Source organism: Magnolia sinica, chromosome 15 (genome assembly GCF_029962835.1).
Source record: "Magnolia sinica isolate HGM2019 chromosome 15, MsV1, whole genome shotgun sequence".
Classification (NCBI taxonomy): domain Eukaryota; kingdom Viridiplantae; phylum Streptophyta; class Magnoliopsida; order Magnoliales; family Magnoliaceae; genus Magnolia; species Magnolia sinica.
In genome coordinates, this window is record NC_080587.1 from 63,022,912 (window position 1) to 63,050,401 (window position 27,490).

General features: G+C 40.4%; 1 protein-coding gene across 5 annotated transcripts; it reads left to right on the forward strand.

Annotated features, from left to right (window-relative positions):
* On the forward strand, positions 1–27,273 carry LOC131228211 (probable RNA-dependent RNA polymerase 1). 5 transcript variants are annotated; one of them, XM_058224097.1, is made up of 6 exons: positions 78–155; positions 2,062–2,128; positions 3,227–3,853; positions 19,100–20,994; positions 24,530–24,680; positions 26,006–27,273. In XM_058224097.1, exons 3-6 carry the CDS (start codon positions 3,326–3,328, stop codon positions 26,843–26,845), a joined length of 3,414 nt encoding a protein of 1,137 aa, XP_058080080.1. In that variant the 5' UTR covers positions 78–155; positions 2,062–2,128; positions 3,227–3,325; the 3' UTR covers positions 26,846–27,273. The 5 variants fall into 5 exon arrangements, with proteins under 5 accessions (XP_058080078.1, XP_058080079.1, XP_058080077.1 ...); XM_058224095.1 differs by lacking the exon at positions 2,062–2,128 and having other exon boundaries at positions 1–155; XM_058224096.1 differs by lacking the exon at positions 2,062–2,128 and having other exon boundaries at positions 2–155; positions 3,222–3,853.
* Positions 27,274–27,490: the final 217 nt, after the last annotated feature.

Sequence of the window (27,490 nt, forward strand, 5' to 3'; positions counted from 1 at the left end):
AGTATAATGATCAAATCCTCAGATCGAGTACCGATGATTCTTCGTATATATACACTCTCTACACTGAGAATTATACACTGCCCGGGAGAGTACTACGAGTAGTCTCTCTATCTCTCTCTCAATCTTCAAAGTAGGAGGAATTTCTCGAGTTTAAGGTGAGATTGTTGATTGATTTTGGTGTGGATTTAATTTCTTTCAATACCCATTTGGAGTTTTTTGTTCTTTCCCTATTGTCCGAAGGATTTCTGTGAGATTATAGAGGTTTTTAACGTGTTGGTGTTCTTCATTTCTTTAGAAATTGAACTGGCATTGCTGCTGGAATTTAGTGGAAGTTCTTATGATTCTCCATAGCTTAATTTTTTTTTTTTTTTTTTTATTTTAAAATTGGGTATTAGAGATCATAATTGTAGAAAGGTAATGAAATTTGACTTCTCATTTAATTGCATTTCATAAAAATGGATTTTTTTTTTTTTTTTTGGAAAATTCTCAAACTGGACATTTTGGCATCATTTAGGTGCTGACTATGGTGATAGGCTGTCGTGATTTTCATAATGGTAGTGGTTTGTTCACCGTATACGTGGCGTGGATCCTAACTGTCTAAATTGTGGGACCGGTTGTGGATGATGCATAGCCTCAAAGTCATGTCGATCGAACATCTGTAACCATTTGATGTTGTCTGTTGAAGTTAGACTAGACAACGGCCGGAATTGGATGGTTGGGGCTGTTTGATTGTGGTGATTTTTCGTGCTATATCGATCCATCCGCAATGGGATTGTCTATCTGGAGAGTCTGGATTGTAGTACTTGCTGGGTCTATCTTCAACAATTGGAATCGGATGATTGTGGTTGTTTGATCGGAGCACAATGGGGCCATTGATTTGTACGGTCTGGATTGTAGTACATGCGTGCTACGTGTATGGTGGATGAGTCACCACTGTTTTTGAGACTGGTAGTGTTTCTTCTGCAGTTACAGTTCTTGCAAGCTTGGCATTCATCAGTACTTAGTTTCCAGTGATAATAACCTTTTTTTTTTTTTTGCAGAATTGTAGTCAATATTTTTCTAGAATTGATATTACTTACTGTTTTGATTTCACTGAATGCTTTTGTTCCTAATTTTCCGACCAATGGCTTAATAGGATGTTGATTTGGGTTTTTATGATTAATTTCCATTTCGGTAGAAAATGTAATCTCCATATCTTGTAGTTCTTGGATTTGATAGTATAAAGCATAGAATAGTATTAGAGGTATCAAATGGCCCACTATCAGTAACTTGAGCCATTGGTATGGTGGGTCCTGTTATGAGATGGGCTATGGCCTAATATACCCCCTATCAGATGATCCTTGTGATTAAATCATAATAGACTCTTCACAGTCAATGATCCACATTTAACACGGACCGAATTGGATGGTTGGTATCTTCTGATATCTCCATGTCCAATCCAGCATGGGGCTGAACATATGTGGGACCCATGTACAGTTTATGGGGCAGAACAAAATCTTGATCGAGCATCATCTATTCTTATAGGATTCTACTAGGCTTTGAATTTCATTCCACATTTTCACACCTGTCGATGATCTCAAGTTTTCCTTTGTGTGTACTCTTTGAAGATTAGTGTTTTAGTCAACATGCTTTCTAATTTTGTCAGTTTTTATTTTGGATCTTACCATGAAGATAGCATAAACAAGACAATCTTTTTTCATATCAATAACTTAAATAACCTCATTTTCTAACGAAAGCTGACAAACTCAAGACCATCAAGAATGAGAATCTAAGTAAAACATCTTTCTATGGACATTGTACACAGCTTCTACTGGTAGATGACCCAGCCACAATCAGGCTGGTCACCCCCCCCCACCAAACATATCGCTGTGGCTGTGTGTATGCTTCGCTGAACTTAGTAATTTATAGAGATGTGACAGTCTGTTATGCTAATTGCTAGTTACTTTTCTGAAGGTATTTGTAGTTTTTGATGACTCTAATCGATTCGTTTCTCATCATCTTCGTTCTTGAAGACTGCTCCATTTTACTTCCGTAGGGATGCTTATCCTATGAATTGTGTAGGGGATTTTACAACTTGAACTTGACTGTAGCTTTGGTGGAAAGAGCGAAAGAAGATTACTTTTATGAGGTCTTCTTGTTCTTTTTTTTAGCTTCTGTGCTTATTGGTAAAATCGAATGATTGTTTGAAGGTCTGTTTTGATCCATCCATAAATATGATAGATTGGAATGTTGCCCACCCATGTGCATTTTGGGAAGCAGGGTCATCTCGCACATCTGGCAAAACGTGGATGGTGGGTAGCACTAAACATCCTATCTGCAAAAACCACTAAAACGAGATGCAGTAAAAATATTCTTGACCCATTATCTTACCATTCCCAAATTGGGACAGTGGACATTTCAAACTACCTCAATCAAAACTATATTTGGGTAGAAATGAATGACCATCTTAGGGCTTGTTTGGATGTACGAGACCCAACCAATATGCATTTTACAGAAGCAGAGCCATTTTGGTGCACTTCACCTGGCATGGGATGTGCTTAACGCTCCCATCCAAGAAATCCACCTTGAATGAGAATGAACTGAAAACAGGTCATTATGATCACTTTCTCAATGGGGAGAGTGGCCACATGCTTCCATCTGTATTTGGGGACATTCCGGACAGGTTCTTATCTATATGATATCTGGTAACTTGGTTGAGGAGCTCTTTTAAGGCTTGATTATCTTTACAGTGCCTTTGGTTGCACCAAAATCATGAAATTTCGTGATATTTTGCACGAAGTTAGGTCTCATTTGGCAGCCGGGATTGAGAAGGACTTGCGGGGATTTTTTTTTTTTCTTTTTTCCGGTTTTTTGGTAGCAAGGAATGGGAAGGATTTAGATTTTAGAGGAATGAAAATCCCCAAAAGAGCCCCTTTTTGCATTCCCACCTTAAGGCCGATTTGCAAAATCCACTTGAACCATAGGTTGCAAAATCCACTTGATTCAACATGATTTAAAATCCATGCTGCCAAATGAGCCTTTTGACTGATTAATCATGAAGTATCATGAAATTCCTTGATATTTGGTGCAACCAAATGCAACCCTCTTCTATTGTATTAGTTTGAGCTTTATCTGTAATATAGATTGTCCTAATCTCGCAAATAGTCGAAGTCGAAGCTTACATTCTAGCAGATATTGACTTGCTAACACGTATCTAGCTGTTGTATATTTTTTGTTGCAAGTAAAGCTGGGATCAGAGCCATGACCTCGAGATTGCAGCATGGAGAACCGTCCAATTGAGCTTATACCATTTCAATTCCAACTGTATTAGATCAACAAAAACAACATGGTCGGTAGGACGATTCAGGTTTCTGGTTTCCCTACGAATGTGTCTGCAGAAAGTGTGAAGGAGTTTTTGGAGAGATACACTGGTGAGGGGACTGTTTATGCACTGAAGGTTAGACCACCCAGGACTGTTGGGCCAAGATCTAGAGCATTCGTGATCGTTCAATTCACAGCTAGTAGTTATGCCGAAGATATAACCTATATGGCTAATCAGCGGCAGCTGTGGTATGAGGGTTCTTATCTTACAACACGAGATGGTGAGCGTGATATTGTGCTGAAGCCAAGGATCACAATGTTTAATTTGGAACATGCGACTCTGCATATCGGCTGTCAGATTTCGGATGGAAGTTTTTATGCTCTTTGGAGTGTTGCCAGCGTTGGAGTCAACTTTAGTTTTGGTCTGCGGAAATTGGAGTTTTTACTGTCTTACCTTAATGTCCAGTATAAGCTCGAACTCTTTTATGAGAGCATTTGGCAAATCCAGCTGCGCCGCCCACATGGACAAGATGCTAAGTTTCTCTTGATACAGGTACGCACTGCCAAACCATATATTTTTTTGCTTTTAGGCATGATTTTATATTTTATATATATATATATATATATATATATATATATATTATGTGATCTAAATAAGTAATTGCTCTTAGTTGGTGGGGCTATCAACGGGTTTTGTTCTGGTTGGGTATCCTATAGTGCCTGTACTTGGGCTAACCAGGGTTCAGGTACCTGTGGGGTGCTCATTGGGTCTTTAGATCCAGGCTTTGAGTTATGTTCAGGACAATAAGAGAATTTACATGGTCAGGCCTTCCCAATGGATGGACTAGAATAGATTGCACATGCAAGTGCCACTTTGACAAATGCATGGTGTATAAATGGGCTCTCTTACATGCACGTGGCTTAAAAAACTGCATTTCTCTTCCAGAACCTCTATTAGCAAAACTCCAGTTAAACTCAGTATTTTTGGAATAAACTTTTATATTTGATTCATCATCATCATCTAAGCCGTATCCAACTAATTGGGGTCGGCTGCATCAATCCCTTCCACCATTCCACTCTATCAAGGAACATCACTACAATTAGACCATGGGTCATCAAGTCTTTTGTTCTTGTCCCCACCCTTGTCATTTTGGGCCTTCCCCCTGCCGTTTTAGAGATTCATCTTGTACCAACTCACTCTTTCTAACTGATGCAGTTCTTGATCTCCATTTCACATGACTAAACCATCTAAGTCTACTTTCTCTCATCTTATTACCCACTGGTGCTACTCCTAAATTTCCTCGAATGCGTTCTTTTCTTATTCTATCATTCTTTTTTTTTGCTAATCATCCATCTCAACATCCTCATGCTTCACTCATCCTATTGTGACATGTTGTTCCTTATCTGCCCAACATTCTATTCAATAAGGTTTTCCAGACTTACAGCTATCCTATAAAATTTCCCTTTGAGTGGTACACGACAATCACATAAAACTCCATGGGCGCATCTCCATTTCTTCCAGTTGGCTTAAAATTTATAGGAAACATCCTTCTCAATCTCTCCATTCATGAGTTATTGACCCAAGATATTGAAAGTGGTCATTTTGGGTAACTTCTTCGTCAACAATCTTAACTAATTGCTTGTTCCCACTCCTATTGTTACTAAAATTGCAGTCCATATGTACTCTGTTTGAGACCAACTAATTTTGAATATCTGTATTGACTAAATGTATAATTGATTAAACATTTAAAACTCCTTACTTTTCAGAAGATAGGTAAAAAACTTGTTTTATGGGCAAACTGAATTAAGTACAGCTTTTACAATAAAACACATTTTATTCCAAGAAAAGTAAACTTTTGGGGCAATGAGAGTATAGAGATTGGTGGTGGCCACCCATTGATAAATTGAGTAGTAAGGGGGAAGATTTTTAGTAGAGATGGACTGATTTATACGTGGATTACTTGGAAAGGGAGGATTTGAGGGAGACAAAGAACACCCTTCGATAATCTATAATATATTATTGTTCATACGTATAGAAATGCTAATGATTTGAATTAAAAATTTCTCTTTTAAGCTTATTTATGCATAACACAGAGACACAAATATACACATGTTGAGCCTCTTTTTTTTTTTTTTGGAAAGGTAATGATGATTTTATTAAAAAGGGAGCTGAGTACAAACTAAGATGGAAAATTACAACCTCTTAGCACATTTATACAAGAAGCCTACTCCACAACAGAACCCAGGTCTGTTCCTACTTCTGAAAATCCACACCATGCCAAGCCATAAGAAGGCCTCTTGCAGGACCTGACATAGTCGATGAAATGTGCAAGCTCTTAAGGAAACGATACCACACTTGATGTGCAAACGGACAATGAATGAAGAGATGGTTGACCGTTTCAACATTTTTCGCACACTTAAGACATATTCAGAATCATCATTGATCGTTTCTGAAGATTATCCATGGTCAGAACCCTCTTCTGTCTAGCCAACTGAAAGATGCAATCTTCGAGGGATCTCCATACGACCATACATACTACATTTACACAACGCCCCCTTCCCTACTCTGCTTGCGTTTCATAAAAGAACAAACGGAAAAGCATTCAGATTTGTATGTCTGGCAGACCATCTTATCCAAATCCCCACTAACTGGGTGCTACAGCTGGATCCAATCTAGTAGCAACACAAACTCTTCCATTTCTTCGTTGGTGAGAAATTTATGACATGCAGAAGACCACAGCAGATTCTCCACAATAAGAATAGGAATCCGCAGCCGGAATATTGCCAATCGTAGATAAACGAGCAATCCTTGGGGAAGAAATCTTGCAATGGGGCATCACCAATCCAAACATCCTCTCAAAACCGGACTTTCTCCCCATTCCCAAGAGAGAAGCCCATCCCCTCATGGAACTTCGCCTTCATAGACAACCCCTTTCCAGATCACCAAAGCTCTATACACAGAGGAATCCCTAGTGCACGATCCTCCCTCATTACACCCATACTTACTAGCAATAGATTCCCTCCATAGTGCACTCTCCTCCATCCCAAACACTCATAGCCACATCCACAATTGAGCAGGTTCATTTGTGCTAAGTCTTTGTTGCACGCACCTCCCCTATCATAAGACTTACCTTCGGATAGTCAGGTGGAATTTTTTCTTCTCCTTTTCTCCCTATTATAGAAACTTGCACCTTAACCTCTCCAACCTTACCAACCCCACCTTTGGCCATTTGAATAGATACATGAAATATATTGGTAAATTTGATAGGGTTGCTTTGATAAGAGTGATTCAACCATCGAAAGAGAGATACTAGCTCTTCCACTCAAATAGTTTTCTTTCGAATTATTCACAACTATTTCCCATAAATGTTTTGTAGGTTTACCAATACAAAAGGGCAAACGAAGATAGGTTGAGGAGAAAGATCCCACCCCACACCTGATAATAGTAGCCAGCTGATTAACTTCCTCCATAGACATACACACACCCAACAGGACACTCTTAGTGATATTAAACTGCAACCACAAAATCGCTTCAAAACAAATAATCACGATCCTCATCTTGTCCACCATGGCCTCATTGGGCATCGCAGAAGAGAATCATGTCATTGGCAAATTGAAGATTAGCTATTAGAGGGCTTGACTTGGAGACACTAAATCTGCGGAAAAGCCCAATTTCATGCCCATGCTCCAATATACTTTCCAAAGCTTCAGCCGCCACCATGAAGAGAAGAGGAGAAAGCGGGTCCCCTTGTCTAATTCCTCTTGAGCTTTTAAAGAAAATTTTCGGAGACCCATTAATCAAAATTGAGAATTTGGCCAAATTGGTGCATTCCCTCACCATCTTTCCTATTTCCTTTTGGATCCAATACAATCAAGCATATAATCCAAGAAATTTCAATCTACATGATCATAGGTCTCCTCAATATCTAGCTTGCACATGATTCCCTTCATGCTATCCTTGTATCTCGAGTTAATACACTCATGGACCATCAGGACACCATCTAAAATCTATTGGCTTGCAACAAAAGCCTCTCTGGTTCTTATGCTTGAACCTCCTTGAATATGTTGCCAAATTTTTTGTCATGCCCCAAAATTCTGTACCCGAGTTGGCCAGACCCGATTTTGAATCCCAGGTCATGATTTAATAATAAACATTCACAACCACACTTAATTAAAAACTCATTACAATAAACAATATTCATCAAATACAATCTTTAACTATTATAGCCTAAACCCACTTCTAAATTCTTATTATTTGTTTGTTTTTCAATCGGTACAAATAAAAGATAAGTAAATTAATGATTTGATCTTCACTCCGCTTTGCCCTTACCTAAACTTTGATGCCCTGAAACACTATTATTTTGGGTATGAGCATAACAGCTTGTGGGATTATATATCTAACTTAAAAATGAAATTTCTAAATTTATAACGAATGACTAATTAATAAAATTATATATATATATATATATATATATATATATATAATTCAAAACATGAATCATGATGTTGAATCTTAAAGATGAGATGAAATTTCTAAATTTATAACGAATGACTAATTAATAAAATTATATATATATATATTAAATTCAAAACATGAATCATGATGTTGAATCTTAAAGATGAGATGAATGCAATGCTGGAATCGTAGAGATGTTCTAAATCGTAGAGATGTTCTAAATTCCACACTTTCATGAATTCCATAATAAAATTAAATAGTCATCATCTTTATAACACCATACCCAAGTGGATGGCCACGTTGTAATAACGCCCATGCATCGGTACCTCGTGGTGCGGGACCAATTTATACGTTAGCTGGTCAGACTACTGCTCCAATTCTACATCTGATGTATGTCTGCGTACACAATTGTACTCATATGCCGTACACAAAGGAGACTCCGAAGGATCCAACGGGTTCTAGGGTCTCTCACTCAAGGGACACGATTGCCCTATTTGTTGGCTTTATAGTCTCTCACCCAAGGGATATGATTGCCCTACTTGCTGGCTTTAGGGTCTTTCACCATAGAGACACGATCGCCCTATTGACTTTTACTATTCTCTTGCTTTTTTTTTCTTTTTAATTTCCACAATTCAATAATGAGTTTTTTCCCGCTGTAAATCTCACCTTTTACCCACCGGTTTTTTTGAATGCTCCCAACTTGACTTTCACTTTCACTACTCCCAATCTTTACTTTCTTAGACTAAACCAATTCTGTACAGACACACTATTTGCAGATGAAAATACCCTTGCTTTATGAGTTATATTCCTTTCACTCCCTTATAACCTAAAACGTATGAACGCACCTTCTTTTCATTGTTTTACTTCCTAAAATCTCCATCGAATTTCCAAATATTATCATTCTACATCTGCCCTTTGCCATCTTGCTCAGGGTTACGTTCATTCCTTCACACTGGTTGCATTTATACACTTCAAATATTTTGGGTTATCTCCATAAGGGTTTTCTGCAATCTTTGAAAAAGTTCTAAATCTTGTTTAACTCCAAAGCATCCTTTTTCTACTTCTTTAACTTGACTTTCATTGGTACGGTGTGGGAGGTAAGGATGTTTAAAAAAGCTGGTGGTTAAAGGTCAAGTTTACAGTGAGAAAAATCTTATGAATATATTTTTGTTGAAATCAATGACAATTCACCGACTACATGTGCAAATTCAGCTACAAATTTAACCAGTGCTCACTTGAAATTGACGAAGCACTCACTGAAATTTACCTAGAACTTGCTGAAATACACCGAGAAGTCAATGACAATTGACCGAGTACTCGTTCAATTTGATGTAGTGCTCGGTCAATTTCATGTAATGCTCATTCAATTTCATGTGAAGCTCGGTCAATTTCATGTAATGCTCATTCAATTTCATGTGAAGCTCGGTCAATTTCATGTGAAACTTGGTCAATTTCATGTGGTGCTCATTCAATATCATGTGATGCTTGGTCATTTTCATGTCAAGTTCGGTCAATTGCATGTTTGGCTTGATCAATTTCATGTGAGGCTTGATCATTTTCATGTTAATCTCGGTGAATTTCATGTGAAGCTCGGTGAATTTCATGTGGTGCTCGGTGAATTTCATGTAATGCTTGATCAATATTCCATGACATCGAACCTAAATGCATCATGAGACTACTTACCTTCTCTTTGACATCTCTTGCGTTTACTGACACTAAAGATTGAATTCCCTCTTTCCAGAAGCCGCACATTGCAAGTTCTCGCGCAATTTTAGCGAGTTGTCGGTTAATTTCATCATAATGTCATTTTCATGTGATGCTCGGTAAATTTCATGTGAGGCTCCGTCAATTTCATGTGAAGCTCGGTCAATTTCATACGAAGCTCAGTCAATTTCATGTGAGGCTCGTTGAATTTCATGTGAGGCTCTGTCAATTTCTTTTGAGTCTTGGTCAATTTCATGAGAAGCTCAGTCAATTTCATGCGAATCCATGAACACTTGAATAAGCCATTGGATGTATGCAGACTTATAATCGAAGATTATATTGAATGAAGATGAAATGAAATTGATTGGGGTGAGGTTTGAGTCGATGGATGTATGTTGACTAATAATCGATCTTGTTACATCCGTTGCTTCATCTTATTAGCGAACATGAAATTGTACTGATGGAGTTTATTAGGTGCTTCTCGATGATGAATTTTTGACAACTTTGTGAAATCGAGAATGGACGAAGATTTCTAAAGGGTATGTAACTCCATTTGGGTTGGTTTTCCTTCCTTGCATTACAAAAGTTTTTTAACAATATACAAACCTTTCATGAAGTGAGGTTTGGGTGATGGAATTTATTGGGGTGATGTTTGAGTTGAGAAGAATGCCCTATATCTCGTCGGATCCCCTCTTTTAAGGTTGGCGATATTATTGAAATATCATCAATACACTTATGATACAAGCATTACTTAGAATTTACATAGTAAAAACTATTGGTGATTCACTGGCGATATTGATGCATTGGCAATACAAGTGACGCTTAGAATTTACATAGTTGAAAATATTGGTGATTATATTAGCGATATTGATACATTGGCAATATTTAGCGATACATTGCTAATACCTGAAATTTCAAGTACTACCAGCTTTATCGGTATCACTACTAGTGTTATCAGTATCGCTGACCATTCACTCATGCCGAGTAACTTGTTCATGTCATCTGCATACAATCTAATCTATCCGTCTTGATCTCACAATTCAAGTACAAAATTAGCAAAGTGCTTCATTAACATCAAAGGACAATTCTATTATACTGTTTTCTTCGAAAAATCTGAAGTTTCACTTAAGTTACGATACGATAATACATGAAAGTAAAAAATATGCTAAATTAGTAACTAACATCTACCATCTAGGACCTACTAATTGACTAAGTCAGGCGAGGGTGAGGGTGCTCCCTCTTTTTGCATGCAACACAACACCATCTTTAGCATACGATACATCTTGCGCACTTTGCGCTTCAGGTACTGCTGATCCTCTTTAATCTCTTCCACTCTAGCCTCGAGAGCAACTAGACGATCCTCGAAGCTTCGGGTCACTACTGACTCCTCCCGAGCAACCTCCACAGCTTCCCCTCCTTCTTCTCCCTCATTTTCTTCCTCTCTTTCACCCCCCACCTCATCTACTTGGGGCCTTGTGATCGAGTTTTATGCGAATGATGGTGTCTTTACTTATATTCTTAACGGTCACGGGTAGAGGTGTACACGAGTTGAACCGAGTTAAGCTTGGCACAACTCGACTCAGCTTGGCCACTTGCTAACCCTAGCTCGAACTCGGCTCGGCTCAGTCCTCGAGCCTGACTAGCTAGCTTGGCTCGGTTTGGTTAGCTGCTCGGGCTAGTTCGAGCCGAGTTCGAGCCAAGATCGAGCCGAGTTCGCTTGTGCAACATTTTCACAAACACATGAATTGCAACTTCAAAATCTCACTGTATGTAAAACAACAGCAGTGGTTTTACAGGTATTTCATCAAACACATTGTAAGCAACAAAAAAATCAAGATAAAAATAGTATTTGTTTCATATACGTACCTACCTTGCCACCAACCACACTTCGTTAAGTCATTTCATCAAACACTTGGTGAGCAACAACAATATCAAAGTAACCGAGTCACCGAATTGGTTCGATTCAAGTTGGGTTGGATCCGAGTCGAGTTGAGCTCAGGCAAGCTCGAACTCGGTTTGAAATTTTTTTAAGCTTAAAAAATCAGCTCGACTCATCTCTAACTTAGTTTCGAACCGAGTCGAATCGAGCTTTTTTGAGTAGAGTCAAGCTAGCTAACCGAGCTAACTCTGCTCATGTACAACCTTAGTCACGGGGATGCCAGCTGGTCCTTTGAGGCCTTAATGCCGGGCTAGCTTGCAAATGAACCGGCCGAATGGAAGGCCCACTTTCCATGCGTGAGTTGCCACCTTTACTATCTTGCAAAGTACCACCGAAGGGAGGCAAACATCCTCCTCCCGCCCTATTTGGTAGAGAAGCTCTACCATGTAGGCTGAGAGTTCGGTCCTGTTTCTAGCCCACGGGTACACATTGAATGTGAAGATATGGTGGAGAATCCTGTAATCCGCTGTCATTATTGAAGCCAATAGGATAGCGTTCGGCCTCCAATCGACAAGCGTCCCGCACAAGTATCGGGTTCGTTGTTGTCGATTCTATAACACTTTCATATTTTCTTCATTTATGTGCACCGTACCTCGCAGTATTTGGAGCACCTCCGAGATAACATCAATGTTGACGTGGATGACGCGTGTGCCCAACGAAATGTCAAATCCAAGGGTGTCTACGCGAGGGTTGCGGATAAGGTTGTAGATCGCCCTAACCTGCCATTCAGTAGCCGGTGTGTTACCCTTGAAGATTGGGTCCCATCTGCGGTGTGAAAGCTGATCCAACAAATCATAATTGCTGAACAAATTGTGATTAACATACATCTCGAAAATTACCCCCCGCCTCGGAAATCTACTTTCTTGGATGGCTGGTAGGTTATCAGACAGGTTAGCTTCGCTTGTGGATGCCCCTCTATCATTCTTCTTCTTTGTACGACACTCCAGTTGTGGGCTATCCTCCTTTCGGCTTGCTCTCTTCTTCCCCATTAGTGAAAGAAGTAAAGGGACGAAGAAAAATGAGTCAACGGCTGAAAGGAATGCCATTGCTATGAGTGTTTAGAGTTGGAAAGGGTTTGGAAGAAGTTGGGAGGGAATTTGGGTGGCTAGGGTTTAGGGTTTAAGAGTTAGAATATTAGAAGTGGGGCTTAAATGAGCCCCACATCTATTTATAGTTTCCAAAATCCTGGAGTCCGATTGTGCCACCGTGGTATCCACGATGCCACCACGGCTCTCTGTCTCGTCCATGGTGGCACCGTGGGATTTTAAAAAAATAAATCCACGGTGGCATTGTGGGATTTCCCAAAAATTTTGGAAATCCCACGGTGCCACCGTGGACATGACAGAGAGCCACGGTGGCACTGTGAAGCTTTGACCCGTTAATAAATAAGTTGTTTACTTTTATTGGGCTCACTTTGTGGTTTTTTTTTTTATAAATATTTTAACCCGTTCATAGGGTCACACAGGCATGGATAAGGGGAAAACACAAATATCAGCTTGATCCAAAACTTTTAAAGGCCCTAAGTAGTTTCTAGTGTTGGGCGTTCCATTCCTGTTGTTTTCCTTTGGTGTGGTCCACTTGAGCTTTGGATCTGCCTCATGTTTTTGCTAATGCCCTGAACTGAACTAAAATAACAAATGAGCGGTGTGGATAAGTCACATGCATCACGATTGACCCATGACGACCTCTCCTAGGGTAGGGATGATAGACAAAGTGGCATTATAAATAGCTTTTAAATTTCACACCCTTTCTCCCGATACGAATTTGCAACCCTAGACTTGGAAGAAAGGAGAGAAAGGAGATAAAGGAGGAGCAAGAGTGAGGATGTGGCTTTTTGGAAGAGGTTGAACCTCTCCTTTCTTTCCTTTTCTTCCAAGTGTAGGGTTATTTCACCACTCATTTGTTATTTTATTTGAGTTTAGGGTATTAGCAAAAACATGAGGCATATCCAAAGCTCAAGTGGACCACACCAAAGTAAAATAGCGGGAATCGAACGCCCACCATTAAAAACTACTTAGGGCCTTTAACAGTTTTGGATCAAGTTAATATTTGTGTTTTCCCCTTATCCATGCCTATGTGACCCTATGAACAGGTTAGATTATAAAAAAACCACAAAGTGGGCCCAATAAAAGCAAACAACTTATTTATGAACGGGTCAAAGCTTCATGGTGCCATCGTGGTTCTCTGTCTTGTCCACGGTGGCATCGTGTTGTCCACGGTGCCAATGTGCCTCTCTGTCTTGTCCACGGTGGCATTGTGGATTTTTTTTTAAAATTTCTTTTTAGAAATCTTATGGTGCCACCGTGGATTTTTTTTAATAGAAATCCCATGGTGCCATCGTGGACAAGACAGAGAGCCACGGTGGCACTGTTAGACTCCTGGATTTTGGAAACTATCAATAGATGTGGGGTTCATTTAAGCCCCACTTCTAATATTTAGACTCTTAAACCCTAAACCCTAGCCATCAAATTCCCTGCCAACTTCCTCCAAACCCCTTACAACTTTAAACACTCATAGCAATGACTTTCCTTTCAGCCGTTGGCTCATTTTTCTTCATCCCTTTGCTTCTTTCGCTTATGGGGAAGAAGAGCCAGAAGGAGGATAGCCTGCAACTGGAGCACCGTACGAAGAAGAAACATGTTAGAGGGGCGTCCACAAGCGAAGCCAACCTGTCTAATAACCTACTAGCCATCCGAGAAGGTATATTTCCAAGGCGGGGAGTAATTTTCGAGATGTATGTCAATCACGATTTGTTCGGCAATTACGATTTGTTGGATCGGCTTTCACACTATGGATGGGATCCAATCTTCAAGGGTAACACACAGGCTACTAAAGGGCAGGTTAGGGGCTTCTTTCGCTTATGGGGAAGAAGAGAGCGAGTCGGAAGGAGGATAGCCAGCAACTAGAGTGCCGTACGAAGAAGAAACATGATAGAGGGGCATCCACAAGTGAAGCCAACCTGTCTAATAACCTACCGACCGTCTGAGAAGGTAGATTTCTGAGGCGGGGAGTAATTTTTGAGATGTATGTCAATCACAATTTGTTCGGCAATTACGATTTGTTGGATCGGCTTTCACACCGCGGATGGGACCCAATCTTCAAGGGTAACACGCCAACTACTAAAGGGCAGGTTAGGGCGATCTACAACCTTATCCGCAACCCCCGCGTAGACACCCTTCGATTCGACATTTTGTTGGGCACACACGTCATCCACGTCAACATTGATGTAATCTCGGAGGTGCTCTAAATAACGTGAGGTACGGTGTAGATAAATGAAAAAAATATGAAAGTGTTACAAAATCGACAACAACGAACTCGATACTTGTGCGGGACGCTTGTTGATTGGATGCCGAATGGTAGCCTATTGGCTTCAAAAATGACAGCGGATTACAGGATTCTCCACCATATCTTCACATTCAATGCATACCCGAGGGCAAGAAACAGGACCGAACTCTCGGCCTACATGGTAGAGCTTCTCTACCAAATAGGGCGGGAGGAGGATGTTTGCCTCCATTCGGTGGTACTTTACCAGATAGTGAAGGCGGCCACTCACGTACGGAAAGTGGGCCTTTCATTTGGCCGGTTCATTTGCAAGTTAGCTCGGCATTACGACCTTAAAGGACTGGCTGGCATCCCTGTGACCGTCAAGAATATAAGTAAAGGCACCCATTCGCAAGAAACTCGGTCAGAAGGTCCGAGTAGACGAGGCGGGGGATGAAATCGAGGAAGAAGAGTAAAGAGGGAGGAGGGGAAGCCGCGTATGATGCTCGGGAGGAGTCAATAGTGACCCGAGGCTTTGAGGATCGTCTATCTGCTCTCGAGGCCAGAGAGGAAGAGATTAAAGAGGATCAGCTGTACCTGAAGCGCAAAGTGTGCTAGATGTATCGTATGCTAAAGACGGTGCTGTGTTGTGTGTAAAAGGAGGGAGCGCCTCCACCCTCGCCTGACTCAATTGATCAGTAGGTCCTAGATGGTAGATGTTAGTCACTAATTTAGCGTATTTTTTGTACTTTCATGTATTGTCGTATCGTAACTTAAATGAAACTTTGGATTTTTCCAAGAAAACAGTATAATAGAATCGTTCTTTGATGTTAATGAAGCACTTTACTAATTTCGTACCTCAAGCTATTGACAATTCATCATAGAAATCAAACCTTGTAGCTGCTATGTTAGGCCCATAAAACACATTAAACATCTACTTAAATATGCTAGATAGATTGTTCAGAAGAACTGTCAGTCTGTCATTGAGAAATGAAGCACTTTACTAATTTTGTACCCCAAGCTATTGACAATTCGCCCTACAAATCAAACCTTGTAGCTGCTATGTTAGGCCCATAAAACGCAGTAAACATCTTACTTAAATATGCTAGATAGACTATTCAGAAAAACTGTCAGTCTGTCACTGAGACGATCCCCCTACCTCTAGCTGAGCCAACTACATCTAATGCCACCTAGACCTTGAATCTAACATCCCATAGCATGAGAGTCTAGCATTCTCCTATCAACTCTCTGGATTTTGGTTTCTTGAAGAATAATAACTTGAGCTTGCGCCTTCCTATAAACATCCTAAATTTTAACCCTTTTCTCCTTACATCCCAACCCCCTTACATTCCAGCTCAAGATCTTCATTTGAAACCGACCTTTATAATTAACGGTAGAATTGAGACTTACTAGTTCTCGACTCTCTTTTGGTGAGTCATAGAGTGGGTGTTTGGATCTTAAGTTACTTTATATAAGCTATACCTTAAGTATCTTATCTTGGTTTCTACCTATTTAGTAGTTAAAGTATGTTTGGTAAACAACATATTTATCAGTCAAAAATTCGAAAAGTATATTGGTTTCCAACATTAGTACTTATCCCTCAAGTTTGTTTGGTCCACCCTTAATATCTATGGTCCATCATGTGGGGCCAACCTTTGATGTGGACTATTCGTTATGTTGAGCCCACCTTGGCCCTGTCTTAATGCGAACCATCCATCTTCTAGGGCCTACTATCAATATGGACCATCCACCTTGCAAGGCCCACCTTCAATGTGGGCATGTGGAGCCCACCTTTGATGTGGACTGTCCATCATACAAGGCCCAAGTTCGAAGTGGGCCATCATTATACGGGCCTACCTTGGATGTGGGTCATTCGTTGTTAGGGGCCGACTTTTAATGTGAATTGTCTTCAATCAGGGCCCACCTTAATGTGGGTTATCTGTCATGTGGGGCCCACCATCACTGTTATTGTCCATCATGTGGGCCCACCTTCAATATCCGCCCATCATGTGGAGCCCACCTTTAACGTGGACCATTCATCGTGTGAGCCCCATCGTTGATGTGGGTCATCCATCATGTGGGGCCTGCCTTGGATGTAGGCCCATTCATCATTTGTATCACTGGATTTGTCAACTATTGATCTACAATGTGATGAAGTGCCAACATAGCATGGTTAGAGATCCCCCATCCATTCATGCATCTGGACTTCTCGTGGGACTCAACTTGGATGTGCAGGATCCTTACCATTCATTAGGCAGGCCACATCATGTGCCCTGGTCCAAAAGAACATGCTGGTCCACTGCCCACACCAATGCACATTTGTAGGCCACTCAATGAAAGCACCGACTTTGTTTTGGGCCGTTGATTTGGTGGCCCATATGTGGATAGGTTGTAGCGCCCATTGGTGTGTGTTTTTGATGTTGGTTCTTGCTGTTGCTCGGTTTTTTGCTCAAACCATGTCAAACATCCAATTACGGTTCCCACTGGCTGGACAACTATAATACTTCAATTGCCTTTATTTTGAGGCTGTAGCACATTCACATGATAGCCCTCCAGATAACTGGTCCATGTTAGCTCATGCATGTGCCAAATATACTGGTTGGCATTTTGTGGAACTCATGAAGCCCATGAAAATTTTTACATGCAAACTCACTAGAATTATTCATCTGACTGGCCCTTGTAGTTCAAATGCCACAATTTTCATAGATGAGATATCTAGTGTGCCGCACTAATTTGAAAATTGCATTGACCAGACAATCTGGTGGCCGTTTTGAGCCTAACATCGTTGTAGGCAATGGTCAGTCCCACTAGATCATCTACCCACGCAATCATACCCATCCATTGGATGGATGGTTCTGATCTTATGAAGGGATTCATGGCCATAGAAAGCATGTTCCCTTAAAAATATTCCTAAGTTGCTGTGTCACCAATAAAAATGAAAGAAATAAGTTACTTTTGGAAGTTGAAAAGCAATAAAAAAGACTGAAAAAAAATAAGCTACATTTTTTTAAAAGCTACTTATTTAAGTTTAATAACCAAACTAAATTAAAAAAAGTAACTTATTAACCTACATAAGTTTAAAAAGCTACTTATTTGGTAGTATTCATACGGGCCATAAACCTTTCTTGGTGAGATGCAGTGATGCTTCTGCCTACCTTGAGACCCCATGAACTGGACCCCCAAAAGTGACCATGATTTACCTCCCCATGTGTGAGAGATGCCTTGTTTGGTTTTGATGGTTGTCATTTTAAATGTGCCTTTAATTTTGGGCTCACATCATAGCACAAACCGCCTCAACTGATGGATGAGCGGATGTCACAAAAACATCATGGTGGGCCCTATAGAGCTTTTTGTTGCACAGTCTCTAGAGTATTTGTGTCATGTGTGGGCCACACAGATAAGAGAAAGGTTATGTTGCATGCTACTCTCATTAGAAATAAAATGAAATACCCCTGGTTGAAGGACCAGACATCTGTGTTCTTTTGTTTTAAAATCCTTTCAATGAATAATTGCAGAGAAAAATTGGTCAAATGCTACTCACACTATTTATGGTAAGGATATATTTTAAATGTATAATTTAGTATAATCTAGAAAAAATCTGGACAATCTTAGGAAAAATCTAGAAAGTCTAGGAAATCTAGGAAACAAAATGAAAAAGAACTTGAGGATGAGTTGGTTGGAATTCAAATGAAACAAGTTTCTGTTCAGAGACTTGAATTATAGTTGAGTCAACTTGGCCGAGTTTCGACTTTGACTTGTTGAATTTTTAATTTTTTAGTATTTTTAATTTTATTTTTTTGAGAGAGGGAGGGAGATGACTTGAGTTTTTCAACTACGGTATAAACAATTAAAATAGCTATGTACCCATCCTTAATTCATAAATATGGATATGCTTCTCAACTAGGATAACCAACATGTCAACGATGTTTCTTTAGTGGGCTTATAGCTAGCAAGGAAAGCAAGTTTTCTGGATCTCTCCTTGTTTGGAAATGAGCCTTCTTTTTATCCCTGTACTGTTTAGCTATACATGAACAAATATTGTATTCCGTTTCCTTTCCAAAGGTCTGGTTCCTTAGTCTGACTGTGTTTGTTTTAGCAGCTTCATTTTCATATTAAAAAGATTGGCTTTTTACATGAAATCAAATCTTAGATCTGATTAGTTCATTGGGTGGATTGCAGAATGGATGGACCACACTCCAAAATTCCACGGATTGGATGGTCCTATCCTTCTGAAGACTTGGACCTTTTCCTTCAGTTTTGACCATTGGATGGTCCAGGTCGTTCACTGTTGTACCATGTGTCCCAATTTTTTGCGGAAACTCGCAATGCTTGTGGGTGCACAGCGCACCAAACAGTAACCTCTTCAATGTTTTCTGTTGTTTCTTGTAGTTGTAGCAGAAATATAAATGGTGATGGTTAATATATTTCCTAATTTGTAGGTGGAAGCTGCTCCTAGGATTTACAAGAAGCTTCCGATCAGTCCACAATCTATATATGAAAATCCATTTTTAAACTTCTTCAGGGACATACAGGATGATCAATGGGTCAGAGCAACTGATTTCACTCCGTCTTCATCGATCGGCCAATCTTCTTCATTGTGTTTGGAGGTTCCATGCAGTTGCAAGCTTCCCAATATCCGTGAGAACTTCGTATATTTTAAAGAAATTGAAGGTCCATTTGTACTGCAGAGTGGTTCTTCCTTCTCTCATGGTTTGTATCTTGTCCCCATCATCGGGCCTCACCAGTGGATTCAATTGCCATATACAATTCTGTTTAAGATAAACAGTTTGGTTCAGAACGGGATCATCATGGGGCCGACACTTGATGATGATTTCTATAGGTTGGTCAATCCTGATTTGTTACCTATTCGCTACGTGGAACATGCCCTGGAGACTCTGTCTCAATTAAAAGAGTCCTGCTTTGAACCTGCAAAATGGCTTCGTGAGCAGTATCGAAAATACCGCGCATCTCGGCATTTTCCAAAATCTACCACTATTTCGTTGGATCCTGGTTTGGTCTATGTCCACAGGGTTCAAATCACCCCCACTAAAGTGTACTTTTGTGGGCCTGTGGTCAATGTCTCGAATCGCGTATTACGCCAGTATGATGAAGATATAGATAACTTCCTTCGTGTTGCTTTCGTTGACGAGGAGTGGGACAAAATGCGGTCAACGGATTTGATATCGCGTGTAGTTCTGGCAAATGGTGAAAGGCACACAGATATTTATAAAAGGATACTCGCCACTCTGAGAAATGGCATAGTTATTGGCGATAAGAAGTTTGAATTTCTTGCATTCTCTTCAAGTCAGTTACGGGAGAATTCTGCATGGATGTTTGCACCAAGGAACGGACTCGATGCAGCTGGTATAAGGAACTGGATGGGCAACTTTAGTAAGATAAGGAACGTGGCAAAATATTCGGCTCGATTGGGTCAATCGTTTGGGTCGTCCAAAGAAACATTGACCGTTGATAGGCATGAAATCGAACATATTCCTGATATAGAGATCGAATACAAGAAATATAATTTCTCAGATGGAATTGGAAAAATATCAGCCGATTTTGCTAGAAGGGTGTCAACAAAGTGTGATATTAGAGGTTCGACGCCTTCTGCCTTCCAAATTAGATATGGTGGGTACAAAGGTGTTGTAGCTATGGACCCCATGTCTCCATATAAGTTGTCCTTAAGAAAAAGCATGCTCAAGTATGAATCAGACAACACGAAACTGGATGTTTTGGCATGGAGCAAATATCAGCCCTGCTTCCTCAATCGGCAGTTGATCACTCTTCTGTCAACACTTGGAGTTAGAGATCATGTGTTTGAAATGAAGCAAAAAGAAGCTGTAGATCAACTGGACATGATTTTAACGGATCCGATAAGAGCACAGGAGGCACTTGAGGTCATGTCTCCGGGAGAAAATAACAGGGTCCTTAGAGAAATGCTGATTTGTGGTTATAAGCCCGATGCGGAGCCATTCCTTTCAATGATGCTGCAAACTTTTCGGGCATCAAAGCTGTTGGAACTGAGGACTAAGACACGGATTTTTGTTCCGAATGGAAGATCAATGATGGGATGCCTTGATGAAACTAGGACTCTTGAATATGGGCAGGTGTTTGTTCAGATATCTTGCGTTGGGCGTAGGCAGATTTATGATAATGATTCATTTCGGTTCGGTGGAAATCAGTCAGATCAGCAGTCCATTGTGATCGAGGGCAGAGTATTCGTAGCTAAAAACCCATGTCTCCACCCAGGTGATGTGCGTGTGTTGCAGGCTGTCAACATCCCAGCTTTACACCATATGGTTGATTGCGTTGTTTTTCCACAGAAAGGAAAAAGGTCAGACATTCTTGCAACTTACATTCAGAATTTAATTTTGAGATGTCAAATGCTTCTATGATTTTTTTTTTTTTTTTGTTGTTAATGCTTCTAATCCAAACATTATTCAATTTACTATAACCTCGCTCTGGATGATTATAACAATGTATTGGATGCTTGCGGAATCCTAGTGCTTGTGAGTGGTAGTTACATGTTCTTCTGTCCTAATAACCTGCTTAATGTTTGAGTATGTGAATGTGCATAAATTCCTTGCTTTTGAGCTTCAGTGGAACTCATGTAACTGCTCGACTGTGAATCTCTATTTAGGGCATATCCTTTCATATGCAATGTGAAAGAAAACCTATAATACAAACTTCCTTATTTTAGCTCCATTAAGGGATGTTTTGGAGAAACCAAGTTGGCATCATTATGCGTGGGCTTCGGGCCTGAAGGATTTGGATCCTTGTATCATTGTAGCCCTTTGTGCCTTTTAATTTATTTTTTCTTTTTTTAGTGGCTTTGTTAACTTTTGGACAGTGGTTTTCAATTAAATTTTCCTTTAAAAAAAAAAAATCATTATATGAGTATTGGTTTTTGTTGGTGGGTTTTGCTATGCGAATTCTGTTTGGTCATTCCACTCTATCAGGGGCCATTTGGACACATCCGCAAAATTGGTTTTTTGTCACTGAAACGTTGTTTTGAGCCATATATAATTCAACTTTGTTTGGATGACGTTCGCAAACGTGTCTATTGTCCCACTCAACAAAATTGGCACTGAAAAGCCCACTCGCTGAAAGCCAATCGGATTGGTTTTTGGCGAGTATATGAAAAGGTTGACCAGTGTAGTTGACAAAGAAAGGGGTTTGTGGGAAAGGAGGTTTGCAGAAGTTGATTCCAAACAGTCCCTCAGACCACTGGTCATCAAGTCTTTTCTTACTACCTCCATTGACATCCTTTTGGGCCTTCCCGTTGCCCTTTTAGAGACTTCGGTTCAGCGACTTACTCCTAACTATTGCAGTTCTTGGTCTCCATTGCACATGACCAAACCATCTACATCTACTTTCCCTCATCTTATTACCTAGGTGCTAATCCTATGTTCCCTTGAATGCATTCGTCTCTAATTTTATCCTTGTTTCAGCTACACATCGTATGAATATGTTATTCCTTTACCGCTCAACATTCTGTCTCATAAAATATGGCTGGTCTTATAGCTATCATACAACGATCAGTGCTTTCTTATTCTCATGGGGGTTTAACGTAGTTAGTGTGTATTCACATGCTTCTACTTATGTACAACTGTCATGTTTGGTGTGTATGCTTCTGTTAGGGACATTTATGGATATGTGACCAATCTAGTTATTTCTATTATATTCAGTTTAAATATGTAACATCATCCATTATGGTAAGAATTGAGAATCAACCAAAGAATTTCTAATTCTCAAATGCTTTAACACCGAATTTGAGGAACAAGGCTAAAAATCCTGGTTTTCATCAGGTCAGGCCAACACAATGTTCATACAAAACCATGATTCAGTACACCACTGAATACATATTAAAAAAACATTAGTAAAAGCTAGATTCTCGTGTACCCAAATTTTCCTTTATTTCTGATACTTTTCCACGTTATTATAATAAAAAATGCAGGTATGGTCTGATACAGGTTCGATACACATTCCATTTTTTATTGCATTCTGACATGGCTGATACACCCTCCAATTTTGATATTCAGAACCTTGTCCCTAGCTGCACCAGTCTTTCTAGAGCCACCTTCTTTGCTAAGGGTGTATTTGGTTGCACCAAATATCATGAAATTTCATGATATTTTGCACCAACAACCCTAAATAAATTTCTTCGTCTCGATCCACTTCTTTGAGAATCTTAGCATTACTATGGATATCGTTGTCTCCACCTCCCAAGTTTGGGGATGGATACTGGTGAGCCAAGTCCATCATGTGCATCAGCCCATGAATGCTCAAACACCATGCAGAAAGAGATACAAAAGTGAGCTAAGGGAAGGACCTGTTTCTGATTTGACAATCCTTATCATCTCCATAGTTGAATAGACTAGAAGCAGAATCCTGTTTGGATGCAACTTCCACGGAAATGTTGCCTTCCATCTCTACTATACCCAAGTTACCCAACCAACTAGATTAGCCAGATAGCTCCTCTTTAAAGAATTCAAATTTCAACCTTCGGTTGAAACAACCTTTTAGAAATTTGGAACTTCCCCCAACTATCTCTTCACCGACAACAACATATGGTTCCTCATTTTCTGATCTCCAAGCCTTTTTTTTTAATCTGATCTCTCGAGCTCTGATGAAGCACCTTTCATATGATTTGCATCTAACATGGATCCCATCCCGCATTGGATCCCGAGCACCTCCTCAAACTCACCACTAGCTCTCTAGTCTCTAGTTTAGGGATCGCAATGTGCTGTGTTTTGGCTGGACTAGTCTAGGGCCAGGCTCAAGCCCGGTCTACTCCCTGCATGGGCCTAGCATAGCAGGCCCATGCCCTATCCCAAAAAATGTTGGCTGGTCCCTTGCCCCACCCAAAAACTGATAAAATATCTGTTTCTCATGGGCCAAACTAGTGGGTCCAAGCTTGGCCCAAAGCCAGGTCAGGCTCATCGTGTCAGATGGGCTGCTTGGCTCATTGTCATGCCTAGTCTCCATTTCGTTCCTTTCCATCCTAACCTTGCCCTTCACTTCACGTAATCGGAAAATTCTTTTTTCATCACTTATGGTGCAATCGTAACCCTTGTTGGTCTCCCATCAACCCCTCTTCTCTTCACACCTTTGATATGTCTACTCACATTGTTACCCGATTTGAATCTCAAGAAGGCTAAACCTCTTGGCGTTGACAAATCCGGTCGCATAAGGATAAAGACTTTTTCTAACCAGCCCACAACCACTAAAGATCCTCTTCAGATCATCCCCCCCAATGTCATGCGCATAGCATGAGAGATGATACTCAGGCACATAGATATTACTTAGAAATTGCTTATGCCACATAGTAAATTAAACTGAACTGTCCGAATTACGGGTCCCAGTTTATATGCATCATGAATCAAAGTTCCACTTATTCAATCATCGGACTATCAGATTGGCATTCATTTACTGGACGGTTAAGAATGAAAAAGATCGAACATTCCTATTTCAACAAACAAGTGTCCGGAAATCAAAGGTTATGATTGTTCTACCTGCCAGATTTCGGTACTGTGATTTTGCTACAGTGAGTTGCACAGTTTAGTTGGCATAGTTTGAGATAGTGTATGGCTTGTGCATGACTTCTGGGTGCCTGTGTATCAAGCATCATACACAGCCAGAGTATCAAGTAACTCCCCATAAAGCCTGTTATGTTAAGCTCAACAGGAGAACTAATTGGCTTGAATCTAACACATCACCACACAAGATAAGTTTGGTACATATGCGAGAGAGGTGTTTTGTTAACCTTGTTTCTTTGCATTGCTACTGTTTGCTTCTCCTTTGGGTGCACATACATTTTTACACATTTTGTCATCTCAAAATGCTTGTCTGTTTATTTATTATTTTAGACCGCACCCAAACGAATGCTCAGGGAGTGATTTGGATGGAGATGTATACTTTGTGAGCTGGGATCCTGAACTTATTCCGCCTCGTCAAAGCCAGCCCATGGAATACGTCGCCGAACCACCTGTTGTGCTGGATCACGACGTTGAAATTGAGGTAGAAGCTTTACAAACTGCAAATTTTCCTAGCAAAAATTCATTTATATTCTATTCATGTTTTGATGCTCATTTTTCAATGAGTTGAGAGTGCCATATGAGCTGTTTTTTAATCATTTTTTCGAGCTTCTCTTGTTGAAATCACATTGACTTGTGCCAACTTGTTAGTTGTTGTGACTAAACTGCTTTTCTTCAGTAAATTAAGGGTGTGTTTTTGGATGCGCTATTAAATTGAACTGCAGTTACATATTCAGGTTATGTGCTTCAAATTGCAGTTATTTTACTGTCAAGTCGCACATGAGATGAATGTCACTGTAATTCAAAGGGTAACTTCATTGTTAATGACGGGTATGGTTATTAATAGTTCCCGCATCCTTCAATTCATATGTTTACTCCAAATATTATATCATTTGGGAGAAATTCAATGATTGTTGCATTGTTTTATCATAATATATGAACCATGATTTGAAAAAAAAAATAGAACCATATACACAGAAAATGATTATTTTGGTCCGCTATGAGATAATCACAATACTATTGGTGCATCAGATATCATAAACAAAAGTAGTATCTACGCTCCCCATTTTGTAGGCACTTTCCCACCTAAAAATTGGGTGGTTTCCTGCTCCAAATCAGGGAAGTGCCCTACCGTTAACCTACGCCATCAGTGTGCCCCCCTCTTCACAGAAAATGGAGAAATGAATTGATCGGTTCATTGGATTGGAAGAGTTCACTTTGAGTATCTTGTTGACAAGTTGGGAGCTCTGGATCTTCTTTCTCCAGTTTGAGGGGGAGTGTTAATTACCATCCGGACAACTTCAGGTGGGTCACAAAGCATCTGAACAGGAAAAAAACAAAAAACAAAACCAGAGCACATTCGATGTACCTTAGAAAATGAAAATTCTGAAACCTCAGTCCTCAGTCCTAACTTGAGCAATAGGGGGTGGCCAGCATACCTCAACTATGGTGCTGGGGTAGTTCCCCTACTGTACATGTGTCACGTACCTAAAATCCAAATTGCCCAAACAGTCGGACCCACCATAGATTTGTCATGTCCCTGAAAAATCAGATCGGTTAGAAATCCTGACTTTTGATTTGTGGAAATTTGTTTATTGAATTCGGACACTTTACTATGTTTTTACTGTCCATTAGATGCCCATTATTTGTCAAGTTAGAATCATACTTCCAATCTAGTGTAGTTTTCGGGGTATGATGCATTTACAGTGGGTCTCACTATCTGGGTGGCTTGGATCTGAGGTACTTGCCACATTTGAAAATTCTTTTGCGAAACCACTTCCATTAATGGCATCTGTGTTCACAATGCAGGAAGTCGAGGAGTACTTCACGAATTACATGGTCAATGACAGCTTAGGCATCATTGCAAACGCCCACACAGTCTTCGCCGACAGGGAGCCATCAATGGCCAACAGTGAACCCTGCATAGAGCTCGCGAAGCTCTTCTCGATTGCTGTCGATTTCCCCAAGACTGGTGTCCCGGCCGAAATCCCATCCAAACTCCATGTCAAGGAATACCCTGACTTCATGGAAAAGCCGGACAAGCCCACCTATGTATCAACCCGAGTGATTGGGAAGCTCTTCCGGGCAATAAAGGACATTGACCCGCAAACCAGCCACATTAAATCCTTCACGAAGGAGGTCGCCCGGCAGTCATACGACCTCGACATGGAAGTTGACGGCTTCAAGGACTACATTGATGACGCATGGTGGTACAAGGACCAGTATGACTTCAAGCTCGGTAATCTGATGGACCATTATGGGATTAAGACAGAGGCGGAGATCATCAGTGGTAGTATCATGAAGCTGGCGAAATCCTTCACGAAGAACAAGGACGCCGAGGCGATCAGCCTGGCTGTGCGGTCCTTGAAGAAGGAAGTGAGGGGGTGGTTCGATGAAAAGGGCAGCGAGGCGGGCCCACCCACAGATGATGAGGCATTAGCGAAGGCATCTGCATGGTACCATGTTACGTATCATCCTGATTACTTTGACACCTATAATGATGGTCTGAACCGAGCCCACTTCATCAGTTTCCCGTGGTGCGTCTATGACAAGCTGATTCGCATTAAGCAAAAGAGAATGCGGATGAAACGGGAGGCCGAGCTGACATCGCTGCAGCATAGTTTCGGGTGGAATCTGAGGTTGGGTTGAGAATCTGTATCTTTTTCCTTTTGAATGTTTTAGTTTTAGTTATACAAGTGTTGGCATGGAATATTAAAATGCTCCCTAGAGACTGCATGTTGTCTCCCTCTGGGCGACGAACTGTTCATATGGTGGGCCGCACGGTGGAAGGGACATATGGACCTGAATTATCCTAATTTAATCAAATGGTTAGGATCATTTGATGGGGGATATTTTGGTTTTGGGCACTGTTTCATCTCATGGTGTGTCCTGTCCGACCCAGCTGGGCTGAGATTCATGTGGTACGTAAGCTCTGTAAATATATAAGCGTGTATTTGCTTGTTGTGTGCTTTGATAGAGTATCAGACTGACACTGGCTTTATTTAGCAGCTTTGTTTCTTAATGTTTATATTAATGTGTATAAATAATGCAAACTGATTTTCGGTGTTCTGAGTCGATATCTAAAATCTCTCTAATCTCTATTTTTGTATACGAAGTCTCGGTTCCAACCGGTGGGACCACATGTTACCATCTTCCCAGTAGATGACTTCCAACCTTTGATGTGTATGCAACATCTAACCTGTACAACATTTCATGTGGCAGATTTTTGCACAAGGTGATAATTTTGGTGGGGCCAACCTTTTGATAATTTTGAATAGAACTTAACTAATTTTT